The following is a 16742-nucleotide window of genomic DNA, read 5'->3' as shown; positions in this document are numbered from 1 at the left end:
TGCAGAGATACAGATATATAGACCTCACATCCTAGAAAACAACTCGTAACAGAGCACCTCACTGCCCAAGTACTTTCATAGCAGCACAGAATGCTGACTTGTTCTCAAAGCACTCTTTTTTCAGTTACCTAGATTGTTTACTTAAGAAAATGCTGAAGTCCTGCCAAGTAGAGATATTAAGTTAGGTTTTCCAGTTCTATGCCTTTTACCCACCCCCCCACCCCCAAACAATTCCATGAAACCACAGCTGCTCTGGTTTCCCCTGAAGTATCAAGCTCGAGTCCCATGAAACTATGCCAGTCTCAGCTCTGCCTTGCGGACTGTCTTTGTCACACTGAAGCAGGCTGCTTGCCTCTGCCAACACCATGTCGTCCCAAACAGCCTTTTCTCTGGGACAAAAGACTTGGTTACTCTCAATCGAGACTCTGAAATTTGAATTTTTAAAACAATTTGATGATTCTTTAGCCCAGTTTCTTAGCCACTGAAATTAAGTTTGAATCTTTCATTCTGCTCCCTCCTGAGCATGGACCTTCTGCTGGAAAACTGGGAATGAAGACAATGGTTTAAAGTTATTCCAAGTCCAACTGAACTAAAGCAAGAATAATCACAATAGCTGTAAACTCACTCTAAGTTGCAAAATTCTACACGAATAGGTTATAAATGTCTGAAGATTCAGGTCAGGCTCTTTTCATTACACCAAGCTGTAAACATGACTCCTCCCACATAGCCCCCTACCCTCATCTCACCCCATCCTGCCTTGAAATGCATTTAAATGAGATTTTCTTCCTCCTCCTACTTTCAGAATTTAGAGAATATGTCTCTTGTTAGAAGCTGTGTTATCTATTAGACTCAGGAGAGACCACTGTATACCTTGACTTATTCAGGGGGAAAGATTTACTGACATATACCTTGCCCTTTACCTAGTATTAACATAAACTTCACTTTTCTTTCTTTCTTTCTTTCTCCCTCTCTCTTTTTAATTGAATCACCTTGAGACAGACCATCACAAAGCTATTTATGATTGGGTTTCAGTCATACAATGTTTCAACACTGATCCCTCCACCAGTGTACATTTCCCACCACCAATATCCCCAGTTTCCCTCCCACCAACCTATCTCAAACCCCCCACAATCTGCCTCTATGGCAGGCACCCTTCTTCTTCTCCCTCTGTCTCTGTCTCTCTCCCTCCCTGTCTCTGTCTCTGTCTCTCTCACCCTCCGTGTGTGTCTCTGTCTCTCTCTCCCTCTCTCCCTCTCCTCTCTCTGTCTCTCTCTCCCTTTGTATATTATGGTTTACAATACAGGTACTAAGACGCCATTGTGTTTGAACAGTGCATCTATTATTTTTATTGGGAAGGTACAGTTGGAGTAGCTTTTTTAAACTGGGTGACAGCTTTGAGGTGTGGATGTGACTGTCAGGGCTTCCAGAAGTACAGGGAAATGGGGAAGATAGCCCATCCCGACCCTGAGAAAGCCTGGAGATTTCAGTCATAAAACCCGCAAAACTGAATTTTTAGCAGGTTAGTATCTCAGTGAGGTCTGTCCCGAGACCATGGAGTCTGGCCAGGGCACAGTGATTTTAGATTATGGGAACAAGCGGCTGCCGGGGGCTATTTGGGCAGGCACTGGGCTAACCCGCCCCACTCCAATGTGCCCTGGTCTGTTCAGCCTTGCATGGGTTCGAGATTAACTGCAGCTCTTGATCTCTTTCGAGATTTATTTATGGGCCTCTGAAGCAAGGCCAATAAATGAGCATGCATGGCTGCGCCGGAGGTGGTTTGTGGGTGTGGCTCCCACATACCTCTTTCGTTGGTTTAATTTTTCAGGAAACTTGTTCTTGAGTTGTTGGAGTCTGGCCAGAGGCACAGCGATGATTTGGGGGTATCAGGAAACCTGAAGGCACCATCAGGCTGCTGATGCATGCGCCCCACAGGTCCAGGTTGACCTGCTGGTACCATTTTGTCCCATGGGCCCCAGTAGCGAAGGCAGCAGCAGTCTGGCAGTAATAGGGACCAAGACCAGGGCTGAAACCATTCATGGCGTGGGCACTCAGGGTGTGCTGTAGCCACCAGTCCAGCAGGGCCTGAACCAGGGAGCACACGCCCCCACCCCGGGTTTCCAGACAGCTGGCACTGATGGAGGTTTTCCTCCATAATACACTGTGGGCAGCACGAGCTGATCCAGGAAAGAAATGGCAGAAGGGCCACCCCACTGGCAGCTAATTACCCTGCTCCGCTGTGGGAACCCGGAGTGCCCCTCAACTCTGGGACCCGTGTTCTACAGCGGCCCTGGGTTGGACCTGAGGAGTCCTATTCAGACACATTGGACTTTGCTGCCACCCAGAGTGCCAAGAACTGTGGCAGCTCCGCCAGCTGGCAGCCAAGCCGCCGCCATCCTCAGAGTCACTTTGGGCTGGCACTCATTTAATGGCTCTCTCCCCGAGACAAGGGGCACCCACATTCACTCATGCAGAAATGTTATGACCCCCTTGGCTGTTCAGAGCTCTGAGATCTGCCGTCCCTCTGCCAGGTCTGGCGCTTGCTGCTGTGCCACTGCCATCCTGACCTCCTCGAGCTTCAATTCCTAAATGGCCATGACAGTCCCATGCATTCCCCCAGACCTGCAAGCCCCTGGACCAGAATCTGATACAGGGTCTCCACTGGTGAGTTTATCACAATGTGTAGAAACTCATGATCTCTGTGGTGGAATGAATGTACCAATGAACTGCTAAACATTTCCAACCAGGTAATTACAGTCTGCCCAAGAAATCTATACTCTCTTATATAGTATATAAAGTTATGCTGTTAAATACATTCGTTATGGGGTTGGAGCGATAGCACAGCGGGTAGGGTGTTTGCCTTGCACGTGGCCGACCCGGGTTCAATTCCCAGCATCCCATATGGTCCCTTAGCACCGCCAGGAGTAATTCCTGAGTGTAGAGCCAGGAGTAACCCCTGTGCCTCGCTGGGTGTGACCCCAAAAAACAAACAAAAAAAAAAATACATTCGTTATAAACAGCTTGTGATAATTTCAAGTTAATTAAAATTAAACAAAATTTTAAGTTCCTATTTGCTCAGCAGTCATCTTCGGTTAGTGGCAACTAATTAAACAGCCCAGATACAAACCGTTCTCTCATCACAGAAGGTTTACTTAAAAGCACTGAGAATGGTTATTTATGAAAAATACTGTTGTGAGAAATTGTGACTAGATGCACAGAACATGGGTAAATGAGTAACCAGTGACCCCGATGAAATCCACTAAAATGACTTATCCAGGAAATGAATGCCACATTCTTCCAGCACTAGCATCAGATTTTAAAGTACAGTTTAGTTTTAACAGGTAACTTGGTTCCTTACCAAAAATTTCTTTTTCTCACTGGCCCCTGCACATGAGCTTGTTACTGTGGGACTGTTCAGAAGGGCTGAGCTGCTGCTGTTGTGTTTTTTCTTTAAAAACAAAACAAAACAAGACTGTGGTTAATAACACGAATCCTCCATGCAACAGGATAAGTCTGCTGACATTCACATAAATATACGGTCCCTAAGTACCAACATCTCTTGCTAAGACCGTTCCCTAACCGGAAGTCAATCCCTTCACGGCACTGGGACTTCAAAACCAACTGACTTTGTCTCCGTCACACGGCAGCAGGCAGATGAAGAGATCAGAGCATTTCTCGTCATTTCTTTTAGTTTCTAAGCAGGATTTCTAAAAGATAATCCCCCTTCAAGAAATGACCAAGGACTACTTCATCCTTCCTCTTCCTAGTCTGGTTCCCTTTAGGCCTTTGAACCCAAGAAAGCTCAAGAAAGCGGCCCCTTTTCACCTACTGACTGATACCCACACTAATAGTCCTGTAGGAAAAAAAGATCAGCTGACTCGAGCGGCATTAGCAAGCACACTCCACATAGGAAGACAGGAAGGAAAGTGAGGTCATTAGGCTCTAGCCTGGGGGAGGGGATTCACTTCTGGTAAAATGCTCCTTCCAAAAGCGGCTTTGAATACAAACGAGTTACAGCAAATGAGAACCAGTACAATTATAATAATTAACAAAAACAGTACAAGAATGGGACCAACCCTGTTGGTCCCCCAGTTCTGCAAGGTAACCATAAAAATAAAGCAGAACATTCTAAACTAATCCTGTTGTTATATGAAACAAAAGAACCCAGGAGTCCTAGTTTTCCCAAGGCAGGAAATAATCTGGGAAGCTATATCTAGCAAAGCTCAGACAGAAAAATAACCTAGGGTCTTACACTTTTACGTCTCAAGAGTTAGTAGACAAAGTGCAGAAGAGGAGAGGGGGTTAGAATGAAGAGAAATTGAAGGGAAAGTGCCATTTCACAATGAAATTCATCAAGGTCATGGACATAGCAGATACCAACTAGGGAAGAAAGTTTTCTGCAGGTCAAAGTACTTATGAACAGGGAAGACAAGTGCAGGTGAGAGTAAGATTCTCAACAGTCACAAGCTTAAATGTCAACAAAGGTAGGATCCATTTCCTAAAGAAATTCAACTTTCAATGGAACATATTTTCAACTACCTGGGTTAATAAGGAGAAACAGGTGTCAACAGTAATAACAAAATCACTCATTGTTACCTTTAGTCTGTGAAATTTTACAAAATATCTCCTATTTATATTTTATACTAAAACTAATCTATCTTTCTGAGTATATCTCATAAGGGACTAAAAACACTCGGAGTTAAAGACCATTAATCTGGATAAAACATGCACACAGAAACACAAGGCTTTGGGACTCTAGACCACACACCACAATGGTTGATATACGTCATTCACCACTTAACAGTCCAAAAGAAAGGGGCCAGTAACATTTAAAGTTGGTAGCTGAATATTAATGGCTTCTAAAATATTTACCACTTGAAAATCCGTCCTTAACGAATTTAATTAAATGAGCAGAGTCACACATACCTGCCTGTTTGAGTGACCTGGGTCTTTGTTCTTCATGGTCTCATATCCAGATCCCCGAGCATGTCGGCTCATCCCAAGGGCCACCAAATCCTTCATGATCGAGTTTAATGCCTCCTGTTCGTCTGCAATCAAAGAAAGCACATGCGCTAAGTGCCAACTAGCAAAGCATTTTCACAAATTATACAATCAATACTCAGGGTTTTTGGCCCAAGTTAAATGACAAATCCTGCAACCAATTAATGTGCATATGATGTATCTAAAAACTAGATAACCAAGGTCAATTGTGGTGTTGCTGTGACTAGTATCTGAACTTTTTTTTTTTTTTTTTAATTTAGAGCCACACCCAACAGGGCTAAAGGCTTATTCCTGGCTCTGGTCAGGCATCACTCCTGATGACTCTCAGGGGACCATACTAGGTGTCAGGGATTGAACCAGGACCCAGGTCGGCCACATGTAAGGTAAACTCCTTAATCCCTGTACTATCTTTCCAGCCCTAAATTCTTAATAACTTTACAATCAGTGTTTTTTTGCCAGCAATATTTGCTGTTGCCCTAGGGGCAAGGGAGGTGCTCAAACAGAGCAATTCTTCCATTGCCAGAGAAACTCAAACAGGAAAAATAGATGAAAAGTTGGAAGTAAAGAACAACATGGCACAGTGTAGTACCGAACTGAGTGAAAAGATGAATTCACGGAGAGCTGATTAAGAGACAGAGTCAATCCTGGCTTATTTTTAAATCACTGGATGTAGGTGAACACATTTTTAAAGGCCACCAAACAAGGGCTTCAGGTAGCTGCTCTTAACAGAAGCTGTTTTACAAGCTCTGCCTTTGAATGCTTCCCTCCCAACTCTATAAGTTTATGGGCCTTCTGCTTCCCAAAGGGAAGTCAAAAGTTTGTTCAATTGTTTTTCTTTCCTAGCAGTCCAAGCAATGCATTGTCTTTGCCCCTTACTGGTATTACTTTTAATCCCCTTTTTCTTGAAATAGCATGGAGTGCTAGCGTTCACATGTACTAAAGACATACTGGCCAAAACCCAGAAATGAAACCAGCCCCAATTATGTTTTGCAAAATTCTCCCAGATTCTTTTAAAAATCCGTGCCTATTTAAAAAGCACTTGCAAGTTGAAAATAAGTAAATCTGTTGATCTGGAAAGAAACATGGGGATAAGCTGTCACACTTACTCCGGTGACAAATGACTCAGGACTTCAGGCACATTTTAAAATAAGCAAGTGTTAAAAAAAAAAAAGACTCCACCCAAAGTTTGTCCATCTTCTGCCTTTTATCATTGTTCATTGGAAATTATCTTTATTATTTTGGGAGGGAGGGGCCCACACCTGACAATGGTCAGGGGTTACTCCTGGCTCTGCACTCAGGAATCACTCCTGGCAATGCTCAGGCAACCAAATGGGATGAGGGGATCAAACCTGGGTTGGCCACCTCCAAGGCAAGCATCTTACCCACTGGACTATCTGTCCCGCCTCAAAACTATCTTAATATCCAGCGGAAAAGAAAGGACAACATAGAGCACAGGGAGTAAAACTGCAGGATTTGACTCTTTCCACTGGAAATTTTCCTAGACCAAATTTTCACAGGCATCCTACATCCGTATAAGGATGCACAGGATAGGTCATGCCCTACACAGAAAGGTGAGGATGCCTACAAGAGATTCCTACCAGCTTAGAAATGCAAAACTGATTTAAAACTTACAGGAAAAATACCAGCATCGGGGCTGGAACGATAGTACAGCGGATAGGGCGTTTGCCTTGCACGCGGCCCACCCGAGTTTGATTCCCAGCATCCTATATGGTCCCCTGCGCACCGCCTGGAGTAATTCCTGAGTGCAAAGCCAGGAGTAACCCCTGAGCATGGCTGGGTGTGACCCAAAAAGAAAAAAAATATAACAGCAGCTTTCTATATAATTCCACTTCAAAATACATGACAGTTAGAGTGACAGTATAGTAGGTAGGATATAAGCCTTGTACACAGTTGACCCAGATTCGGTCTCTGGCATCACATATGATCCCTCAGTATGCAACCAATCAGGGTTCTATTATCAGGAGCACATGTGGACCCCGAAGCACTGCCAGGAGTAATCCCTGAGCACAGAGACAGGTGTAAGCCATGAGCACTACCAGAAATGGCCCCCAAACAAACAAATATACAAAAACACACCTCTACACTTTCAAAGCAAATCTATCTCACTGTATCACTGTCATTCTGTTGCTCATCGACTTGCTCAAGCGGGCACCAGTAACATCTCCATTGTAAGACTTGTTGTTACTGTCTTTGGCATATCGAATACACCACGGGTAGCTTACCAGGCTCTGTCGTGCGGACGAGATACTCTTGGTAGCTTGCCGGGCTCTCCAAGAGGGACGGAAGAATCGAACCCGGGTCAGCCTCATGCAAGGCAAACGCCCTACCCGCTGTGCTATCGCTCCAGTCCAAAGCAAATCTATGAATGCAAAATCATTCCTAATTTTGTATAAGATGATGCTATTATTAGAGCTAGTTAAAGGGCTGAATCAATAGTAGAGCGGGTAGGGTGCTTGCCTTGACAGCAGCCGACCTGGCTTCGAACCCCATCATTCTGTATGGTCCCCCAAGCACTGCCAAGAATGATTCCGACTTCAGAGTCAGGAGTAAACCCTGAGCATCGCTGGGTGTGGCCCCAAAAACTAAATGTCCAAATTAAAAAAAAAAAAATAGCTGGTTTATCAGGTTGACAAATTGTCTCCAGGAAGTTAACCAATTCTTGGCATTACTTGATGGATAAACTTGTTTGGTAGTTTCAGCACTGAGAACACGCTAGAGCAGAGGTTCCCAAACTTAACTGGCCTATCAACCCCTTTTCAGGAAAAAACAAAGAAGTCACCTGTCGTCCTGGAAATCTACCTCCTTTAAGCCAACAGATAGAAGCTGCTCCCCATCTGCACCCTAGGCGAATCCCACCACCACCATCACCCTCAGCCCATTGTCCTGGCTCCACTGCAGGGAGTGTTGCACATCCACATTGGGAATCACTCCTCTAGAGGAGAAGCAGGGCTCAGAATACCCTTTAAAATCCAAACAAAAGACACAACTGAGGGGGCTGGAGCCATAGCACAAGGCCGACCCGGGTTCGATTTCCAGCATCCCATATGGTCCTCCTAGCACCGCCAGGAGTAATTCCTGAGTGCAGAGACAGGAGTAAACCCCTGAGCATCGCTGGGTGTGACTTCCCCCCTCCCCCCCAAAAAAGACATAATTGAAACAGTTACTGAATTGAATTTTGGGTCAATGTTCAGTGTTCCTAGAGGTATACAGTTTTGTAAACTGATACTTTAAAATGAAGACATGGAAGGTTAAAGACAGTGAGTAAATCGAGTGGCTCTCTTAGGCATTTCATTTCTTGGGCAATCTTTTAGGCCTTTCTTCCCCAGTTGAAGTTTCAACTGAATTATTAGTATTCCAGTCTGGCATTTAAAAAATAAAAGCACGGGGCTGGAGAGATAGCACAGCAGGGAGGGCGTTTGCCTTGCACGCGGCCAACCCGGGTTTGAGTCCCAGCATTCCATATGCTCCCCTGAGCACCACCAGGAGTAATTCCTGAGTACAGAGCCAGGAGTGACCCCTGTGCATCGCAAGGTGTGACTCAAAAAGCAAAATAATAGTAATAATTAAATAAATAAAAATAAAAGCAAACAGGCAAGAGAGATAGCTCAATGGGCTGAGCACCTGCTTTGCATATGAGCACTGTCAGGAGGAACTTCCAGGCACAGAGCTGGGAGTAGGCCTAGAACGCTAAGGGGTGTCTCCCATTCCCACCCCTCACCAATAAATAAATAAATAAATAAATTTTTTTAAAAAACATTTGATGAGGGGGCTGGAGTGATAGCACAGCGGGTAGGGCGTTTACCTTGCACGCGGCCGACCCGGGTTCAATTCCCAGCATCCCATATGGTCCCCTGAGCACCACCAGGAGTAATTCCTGAGTGCAGAGCCAGGAATAACCCCTGTGCATCGCCAGGTATGACCCAAAAAGAAAATATCACTTGTCACTTGTAGTAGTAGAAGAAAAGAAAAAAGAAAATAAATAAAAACTTTAAAAAAAAAAACATTTGATGAAGGGGAGGGAGTTGAACCACAATCTGCATTGCTGAGGATACATCTGGCTCTTTGTTTGGGCGTCACTGCCAGTGGTGATAGGGATGGGACAGCAGCATGCAAGGAAGCCTCTAATCATTAAACTATCTCTTCGGCCTACTATTTTGAAAGCGAGCAGCTTTATTGGAATACAATGATCAAGTCTGAGGCATTGGACAGATCATTTATTTTTCCTAAACCTCAATTTCTGATGTGTAAGTGGAAAAGTATAGTTTCACAGAGATGTTATGAGAGTTGAAAAAAAATTACAAAGTATTCTTCAGGATATGCTAAAACATGCTGGCTATTAGTATCGGCAATGGGAAAAAGTCACTGGGAAAAGACCTTTTTCCTGATTTTTTTATTAATCGTTAACGATCACCACTTACTGTATATCTATCATGCATTATACCACAGGAAGTTTTTCTGTTTATTTTTGTTTTGGGGCTACATCCTGCAGTACTCAGGGCTTACTCCTGGCTCTGCATTCAGGGATCACTCTGCGGGCTCTGGGGACCATACGGGGGGCCAGGGATCAAACCCGGGTCAGCTACATGGAAGGCAAGAGCCCTACCAGCTGTACTATTGCTCCGGCCTCCAGGAAGTTTTGAAAGATACTTTAAGGTAGTCAAACTCTAGAGGTAAAGAAAGTAAAATATAAATACAAGGTTCTACAGGTATATTAAAATAGTTAATGTAAAAACATATGAAAACTAGTTCAAAGTGTTAGTTGCAAGGGGTTGTGGGGATGATTTCACATAATAATTAACTGAATAAAGATTATTTCAGAAAAGCAGCTTTTCCAGCTAAGCAGGAGAGTTTAATAAATAAATTGAGGGCTGGAGTGACAGTACAGCCAGTAGGGCACTTGCCTTGCATGTGATCGACCCAGGTTCAATCCCCAGAACCCTGATGGTTCCCTGAGCACCACCAGCAATGATCCCTGAGCACAGAGCCAGGAGAAGCCATGAGAAGAGCCAGGTGTGGCCCAAAAACCAAAAATAAGAATAAATGATTTAAGGGGAAAGGACCTGAAAAAACGAGGGGAAGAGAAGAAAACAGGATCAGGGACTGTTCTCAGTGAGTAACAATCTTCATCCAATAAAGCGGAGAGACAGTACAAAGGCAAAGAAGCTTATAAAAACTGAAAAAAAGCCACAGGATCTAAGCTCAAAGAAGGGCAGAGTCAAATGCAGACCAGGCAGGCGCAACAGAGTGGACAAGGCAGATACAAAAATACAAACAGAATCAATAAGCTGAAGCTTAAAACAAAACTGGGCGCAGGTAAGGTGCTTGCCTTGCACACAGCCAACCTAGGGCTTGATCCCTGGCACCCCACAAATACTGCCAAGAGTGATCCCTGAGCACAGAGCCAAGAGAAAGCCCTGAGCACCACTGGGTGTGGCCCCAAACCCAAAATAATCAAATAGCAAAATAAAATTGGGAATGGTGCAAATCCACAATTTACTTGTGAATTTTATATATGAACCATTTAAAGCAGGGGTAATATAACCTTGAAAAGATTTCCTGAGGTGGTGTTGGTCTGACACACTCAAAAACCACTAGGAAGAAGCTCGGAGGAAGAAATATATTCTAGAAATTAAGAGGTTAAGGGGCTGAAAAGATGGCACAGTGGGTAGGGCGCTTGCCAATCTGGGTTCGATCCCTAACATCGTCTACAGTGCCCCAAGCCCTGCCAGGATTCCTGAGTGCAAAGCCAGGAGTAGCCTCTGAGTATCGCTGGGTGTGACCCCCAAACAAACAAAATATGAAAACAGAAAAGAAGGCATCTCTGAAAAAAAGCAGCTCTTAAGCACTTTTTAGGCCTCCAAGCACTGTCCAGGGGGCCTTGGGCTACTCACTGGGGACAGTGTGTGCCTGAAGGTTGAAGCTCAGTTCTGGCAATGAGGTGCTGCTCCATCCAACAGTGTTGGGCACTACCAGGGCTACATCGGGTGGTGCTCAAGGAAACATGTGATGCCAGGGACTGAACTCAAGGCCTCATGCCTGTCAGGCATGTACTCCGGCTCTTCCAGCCACTACCCTGGCCCTTAAGCATTCTAAAGCAGTTATTCCTAATTAGCAGCATGGACCCTTCCCTTCCTAACTCCCTGACTTAAGGTATGGGGACTATCTGGTCACACTCTCTTCTCTTTAGTTTCAGCAGGAAGCTACGCTCCCAAGACTGCGCCTATATTTTGACCACAGAGCACGGTCTTAAAACACCCCCACTTATGAGCTCCTCGCCAGATACCCAGAAAACTGTCCAGGAGTACCACATCCATCTTCCAATAACACTGTTGTATTGCATGCTATCTACTATGCCACTTTATCTTTTCCATATATACAAACCCCAAAATAGTGTTTTATTATTATTTGGGGGTTCAGGGACCACACCTGGCTCTGTGTTCGGGGGTCGAGCCTGGCAGCGCTCAAGGGATCATAAGCAGTGCTGGAATTCTGAAGCAGATCTCCACCGAAACTCCATGCTAACCAAGTGCCTTAACCTTTGTGCTATTTCTCCAGCCCCCAAGTTAACTTCTTTGGGGTGGCAGTCTAGGGGCCACACCTGATGGTGCCCAGGGCTTAATCCTTCCTGTGCTCAGGAGTCACTCTTGGCAGAGTTCAGGGAACTCTGTGGTGGACTGAATCTGAGGGTCAAATGTGGGTCAGCCACGTGCAAGGGAATGGGTTGGCCAAGCGCAAGGCTAGTGCCCTACCCTTGTACTACTGCTTTGGCTTCAGTTATTTAAAATTTTTTTCAAAGTCTATTTTTTTTATTAATTTATTTATTTTTTGCTTTTTGGGTCACACCTGGAGATGCTTAGGGGTTACTCCTGGCTCTGCACTCAGGAATCATACCTGGCGGTGCTCAGGGGACCATATGGGATGCTGGGAATCGAACCTGGGTCGGCCGCGTGCAAGGCAAAACGCCCTACCCGCTGTGCTATTGCTCCAGCCCTTATTTTAAATTTTTTAAGAGTTGACCTGGGCCACACCCCACTCTGCTCAGGGATCACTTCTGTCGGAGCTCAAGGAACCAAACTGTGCCTGAATTAAACCAGGTGAGCTGATGCAAGGCAAATGCCCTACACTCTGTACTATCTCTCAAGCCCCCAAAGTAATATCCTAATCTTTGTTTTTCCCTAACTAGCAATGTTATTTCTTTATCTTGCCAACACTACCCAGTGCTGCCAGATCGTCTGATCACACTCTCACCCTAGGAGATACTGTGCTTCTAAATAACTGAGTCAGATTTTACTATCTCATTCTCCATGATGCTTCACATACTTCCACTGCCTCCACCCTGTCCATACCTGGACAAACACCATTTTACAGTAAGTAAACGCAACAAGGCCAGAATCTCAACGCACAAGAAATCTTTTCCTTCAAGGACATTGTTAAAGGTGTTATTAATAGCATTTGTTACCATAATTGCTTAAACTAGGAGAGAATTCCAGTGTGGTCAAGAAGTGACTGGTCAATCTCATAAATAAAAAAAGTACATATTATCCAGGCAAAAAAAAAATATTGCTTATTATCTACAGGAACAAGTATGATTTCCACTAGAAACTTACTGGGATTGAACAATCAATATAAAATTTAACACATTTTCTTTACAATCCAAGTTGTTAAATAAGTTTGAGTGTGGGGTTTGGAACAGCTCAAGAAAATCTGATTATTAACCAATAACCTGAAAGGTAGAGACTCAGATTTCTTTTTAGACCTATCCTCAATGGACTAGAGTTTAACAATGAGATGAAAATAATGAGAATGTTATCAATGGACTGAGCACATATTTTGCAGGTAGTTTGATACCCAGAACCTCATGGTCTGGAGACATTACCCCCCAAAACCCCAACCCAGCAGAGCCAGGAGATCCTGAGAACCAGCGTGTTCTTTTATGCACCCCCCAACACACACACACACACAATCCCACCACGACCACCACAAAAGGATTTTTCTCCTATCAGTCCCTTGAATTTCTATTGAACTACTGCAACTAAAGCAAACTAACCAGGGATTTTAAATTTTTATCATTTACATCTGCAAAGCAGGAACTTAAGACATTGTGCACACATATATATATACTAGCTGAGCACTATATAAGTAAAATATTGTCTAGGAGAATTCAGTATTAGCTCTAATTGCATATCAATAGCATCTACAAAAAGTGAATGGGATGAGGAAGAAAACCAAAGCATTGATTCTTTTTTTTTTCCCTGGGTCACATCTGGTGATGCACAGGAGTTATTCCTGGCTCATGCACTCAGAAATTACTCCTGGCAATGTCGGGGGACGATATGGGATGTTGGGAATCGAACCCAGGCCGTGCAAGGCAAACGCCCTACCTGCTGTGCTATCGCTCCAGCCCCAGCAGTGGTTCTTTTTATTGTTTGTTTTGGTTCTGGGGTCACAACAGGCTGTGCTCAGGGGCTATTCCTGGTTGGGGATCAGGAACGACTCCTGGAGACGCTGGGTGCAGAAGTTCAAACCCAGAACCCAGGTCGGCTGCCTTCTCCACTGTCTACCCCTCTGATTCCGGGCAGTGATTCGTATTATTTATTTTGTGCTTGGGGATTACTCCTAGCTCTGAGCTCAGGGATCATGCCTGATAGAATCAGGGGACCATTTAGGGTGCTGGGGATCAAACCCCGGTTAGTGATGAAGGCAAACACCCTTCTCCCAACTACTACTGCTCTGGTTCCAGGTCTTTTTTTCTTTAGGACACTGTACGCACTTTATAGAGTTCCTTGCCTCCCATCACTGTCTCTGCATATTCACACACAGACAATTTTTGAAAATGTCTTAATATTGAAAACAGGCTGACTTCTATTTTCATGTTACAAATGAAATGTAGCCTGCATTTGGGGACTCTAGCTAGTTTGATACTCAAGAAAGTGAGGGCAGTATATCTCTTAAATAAGCCCAGTTTAAGGGCTGAGTTCAATCATCAAATTCCATCAGACAAGACACATAACTGTCTAAAGCCAGAGGAGGACATGAGCAATTTTGTGCCCCATTTTGTAGCAGACGTTTAATAACTATTTGATGACACATATCCTTAAACAGCAAGCATTGCTGGTTTTTTTTCTAATACCCTCGCAGGATGCTTTCCCCAGATAAGCAATTACTTGTTTAGTATGGAAGGACCAGCAGATGAACACCAGTGCCCAAGGGTCCATGAGGGAAATGGACTAGACCAAAGCCTTTCATTCAAATCCCAAAAAGGAGGAGGAGCCACAAGAGATTTTCTGGCCAACATAAGGCATATATTTGATCTCCTACAAAAATGATTTATTTGACCTTGCTATGTAGGGCAAGGCGAATATTAATGTTCCCTCTTCAAAGACCAGGGTCCCTGCAGAAGCAATATAATGCCTTTGCAAAAGGGGCTGTGACAGTTCAGTCCGCGGCGATTTAGGACAATGTCACATATTTTGCAAAATTTGCAACCGCAGACAACTGTATCCGAATAACTGATGCGACAAGAGACTTACATCTAAAAAGTTACCGGATTTGTAATCTTAGTCTAAGGATCTATTTGCTAAATTGCCAGAAAGGCCATGGAGTGCAATTCAGCTCAAACTGCACGTGGAAGACATGAAAGTTTTTTTTTCTTAGATTACATCTTCACAACAGAAATCGCAAATGCTAAGGAAACTATTTCACTGAGATCCTTTGGTGCAGCGAAATCAATCAATGTCTCTCTCTCTCTCCCTCTCTCTCTCATTACATATCTCCTTACATAATGTCAGGAACTCCGCAAAGCACAAAAATAGTGGAGGTTAAACTTCGTCGCGGATCTTTCCAAAAGTAGTAGGCAGTACATTACAACGGGCAGCCGGGGGCCGAGCTCGCACCACTGCGCTCTCCAAAGCGCATCTCCCTCCACGCTGCGCGCAGCGCCGGGCTCCGGCGCGGATAACAGCGACTGTCGCTTTGATCGCCTCCCGGCTCCCGGCTCCGGGCTCCGGGCTCCGTGCTCCCGACTCCCAGCCCCGCGCCCCGCCCCCGCCCGCGCTGCCTAGTGCACCGGGCTCGGAGCAAGTCCCGGGAACGCTCGCAGGCCAGCCTGTGTGAGCAAAGGGAAGGAAATGACACAGGCAGGAAAAAAAAAAAAAGCAAATCAAGGAAAAGACACAACAGCAGCTGGGCCTGCAGCGGCCTCCAGCCCCGGCCCCACACTGCGCTCTCGCGCCCCCGCCCTCGGGCTCGCGGCGCGGCTCGCCCGGGCCCGAGCGGGGTTGCCCGGCCGAGCATCTGGCCCCGATCGCGCCGCCGCTTCCCCGGGGAGCGCCCTCGGCGCGGCCCGGAAGGACGCGGCGGCGCGGGTCCCCCCCCCCACCCGCGCCCGGGAGCGCCCCGCCGGCCCGGGGGCGTCAGAGCCCCGGTCCGCGGCGCCGCGTCGGAGCGGGCCGGGCGGGCGCCGGTGGTCCGCAGCCCCGGCCCGGCGGGCTGTCCATGCCTGTCAGGCGGCGGCCCGGGGTCCTCCTCCCCTCAGCCCGGGGCGGGGCGACGCGAAGCAGCGCGGGCACAGGCCGGGGCGGTGGCGACACTCACCCATGGTGGCGACGGCGGCGGCGGCGGCTGGGGGCCCAAGGGTCACCTCCGCAGCCGGGGCTGCATGCCGGGGGCCCGGGCGGCGGGGACGGCAGCGGGCCTGGCTCCGCGCGGGGGGCGCGGGCAGCGCTCAGGGCCCCCGCCGCCTCCCCAGGCTCCGGCTCCGGCTCCGCCCGCGGCCGGGCGCTGTGGCATGGGCAGGGTGGCCCGCTACATCCCCGGCGCTCCTCGCTTCGGCCCGGCCCGGCCTCGGCGGCGCCGCTCGCCCCGCCCGCCCGCCAGTCTCTCGGTCCCGCAGTCGATCGGTCCGGCCACCGTTCTCTGCCTCAGGAACGCTCCGAAAAACAAACCGCTGGTCGCGCAGCTCGCCCCCTTCTCTGTCACTCACGCCGGCGCCCGCCAATCCCGACCCGGGGTTGGATCTCCGTACCACCCCCACTCACTTCACCGACCAATAATCTGGAGGAAGCCCGTTGCCCCCGCCGCCCCTCCCCGCACTCTTTCCCCAACACCCTAACTCTCAGCAGCCAGCTAATCATCAGCACCCTGCGAGGAAGCAGTCCCGCCTCCTCCCGCAGGGTGCCAATGGGCGAAGCCAAGGCGGTTTCCGCGGGCGGTCTAGAGCCTGCCAATCATCGAAACAGCGCCCGCTTCCCCCCGCCCCTAGCCAATCACAGAAAGAACCCTGCGCCCCCGCCTCTGCGCATCCCTCGCAGACTCGGACAACTCGGAGGCATTGGTTGCCCCAATCACGGCTCACGCGTGAGACTCCGCCCACATTCCCACCTCCCGTCCGTCACCCGAGGCTCGGCTGGCGCGCGGGCTGGCGCCGTTCCCTGCCGGCTACTTGGGAGCTGGAGTTTGGGACGGCGGCTGGAGGGCCCCTGCACACGCACTCTCGGCCTCCCGCCCTCTGGTCAGCGGTCCTTGGGGCTGGCGCCCTGCCCCTCCCAGTGCCCACACGCGGCGTCTAATGAGCGAGACCAACTCTGGCTCTGAACGCTTCTCCGAGCGTGGCCGCCTCCTCTGCGGCCCGATCGCTGGCCATCCCCGGTGCGGACGCTGCGCTCGCCTAGAGGCCGGGGCAGCCTCGGCGCCGCCCCTCTTTTCCTGGGTCTCATACTTCTCCG

At 47.5% G+C, this 16742-nt stretch overlaps 1 protein-coding gene across 2 annotated transcripts in view; it reads right to left on the bottom strand.

The window, feature by feature from the left end:
- Window positions 1-15975, bottom strand: part of MAP3K3 (mitogen-activated protein kinase kinase kinase 3) — a 77377-nt gene extending 61402 nt beyond the window's left edge. Inside the window, exons 1-3 of one of the 2 annotated variants that reach the window (XM_055131249.1) lie at window positions 15613-15975; window positions 4924-5045; window positions 3356-3445 (exon numbers count right to left, since the gene is read on the bottom strand). In XM_055131249.1, coding sequence (XP_054987224.1) covers window positions 3356-3445; window positions 4924-5045; window positions 15613-15616 — 216 coding nt within the window. In that variant the 5' untranslated portion in view covers window positions 15617-15975. The remainder of the gene's footprint in view (window positions 1-3355; window positions 3446-4923; window positions 5046-15612) is intronic. The other variant, XM_055131250.1, reaches the window with a different exon arrangement.
- Between the last annotated feature and the right edge of the window lie 767 nt (window positions 15976-16742).

Source organism: Sorex araneus, chromosome 3 (genome assembly GCF_027595985.1).
Source record: "Sorex araneus isolate mSorAra2 chromosome 3, mSorAra2.pri, whole genome shotgun sequence".
Lineage (NCBI taxonomy): Eukaryota > Metazoa > Chordata > Mammalia > Eulipotyphla > Soricidae > Sorex > Sorex araneus.
Note: the sequence above shows the minus strand (reverse complement) of the source record. Positions and strands in the feature narration are given on the sequence as shown.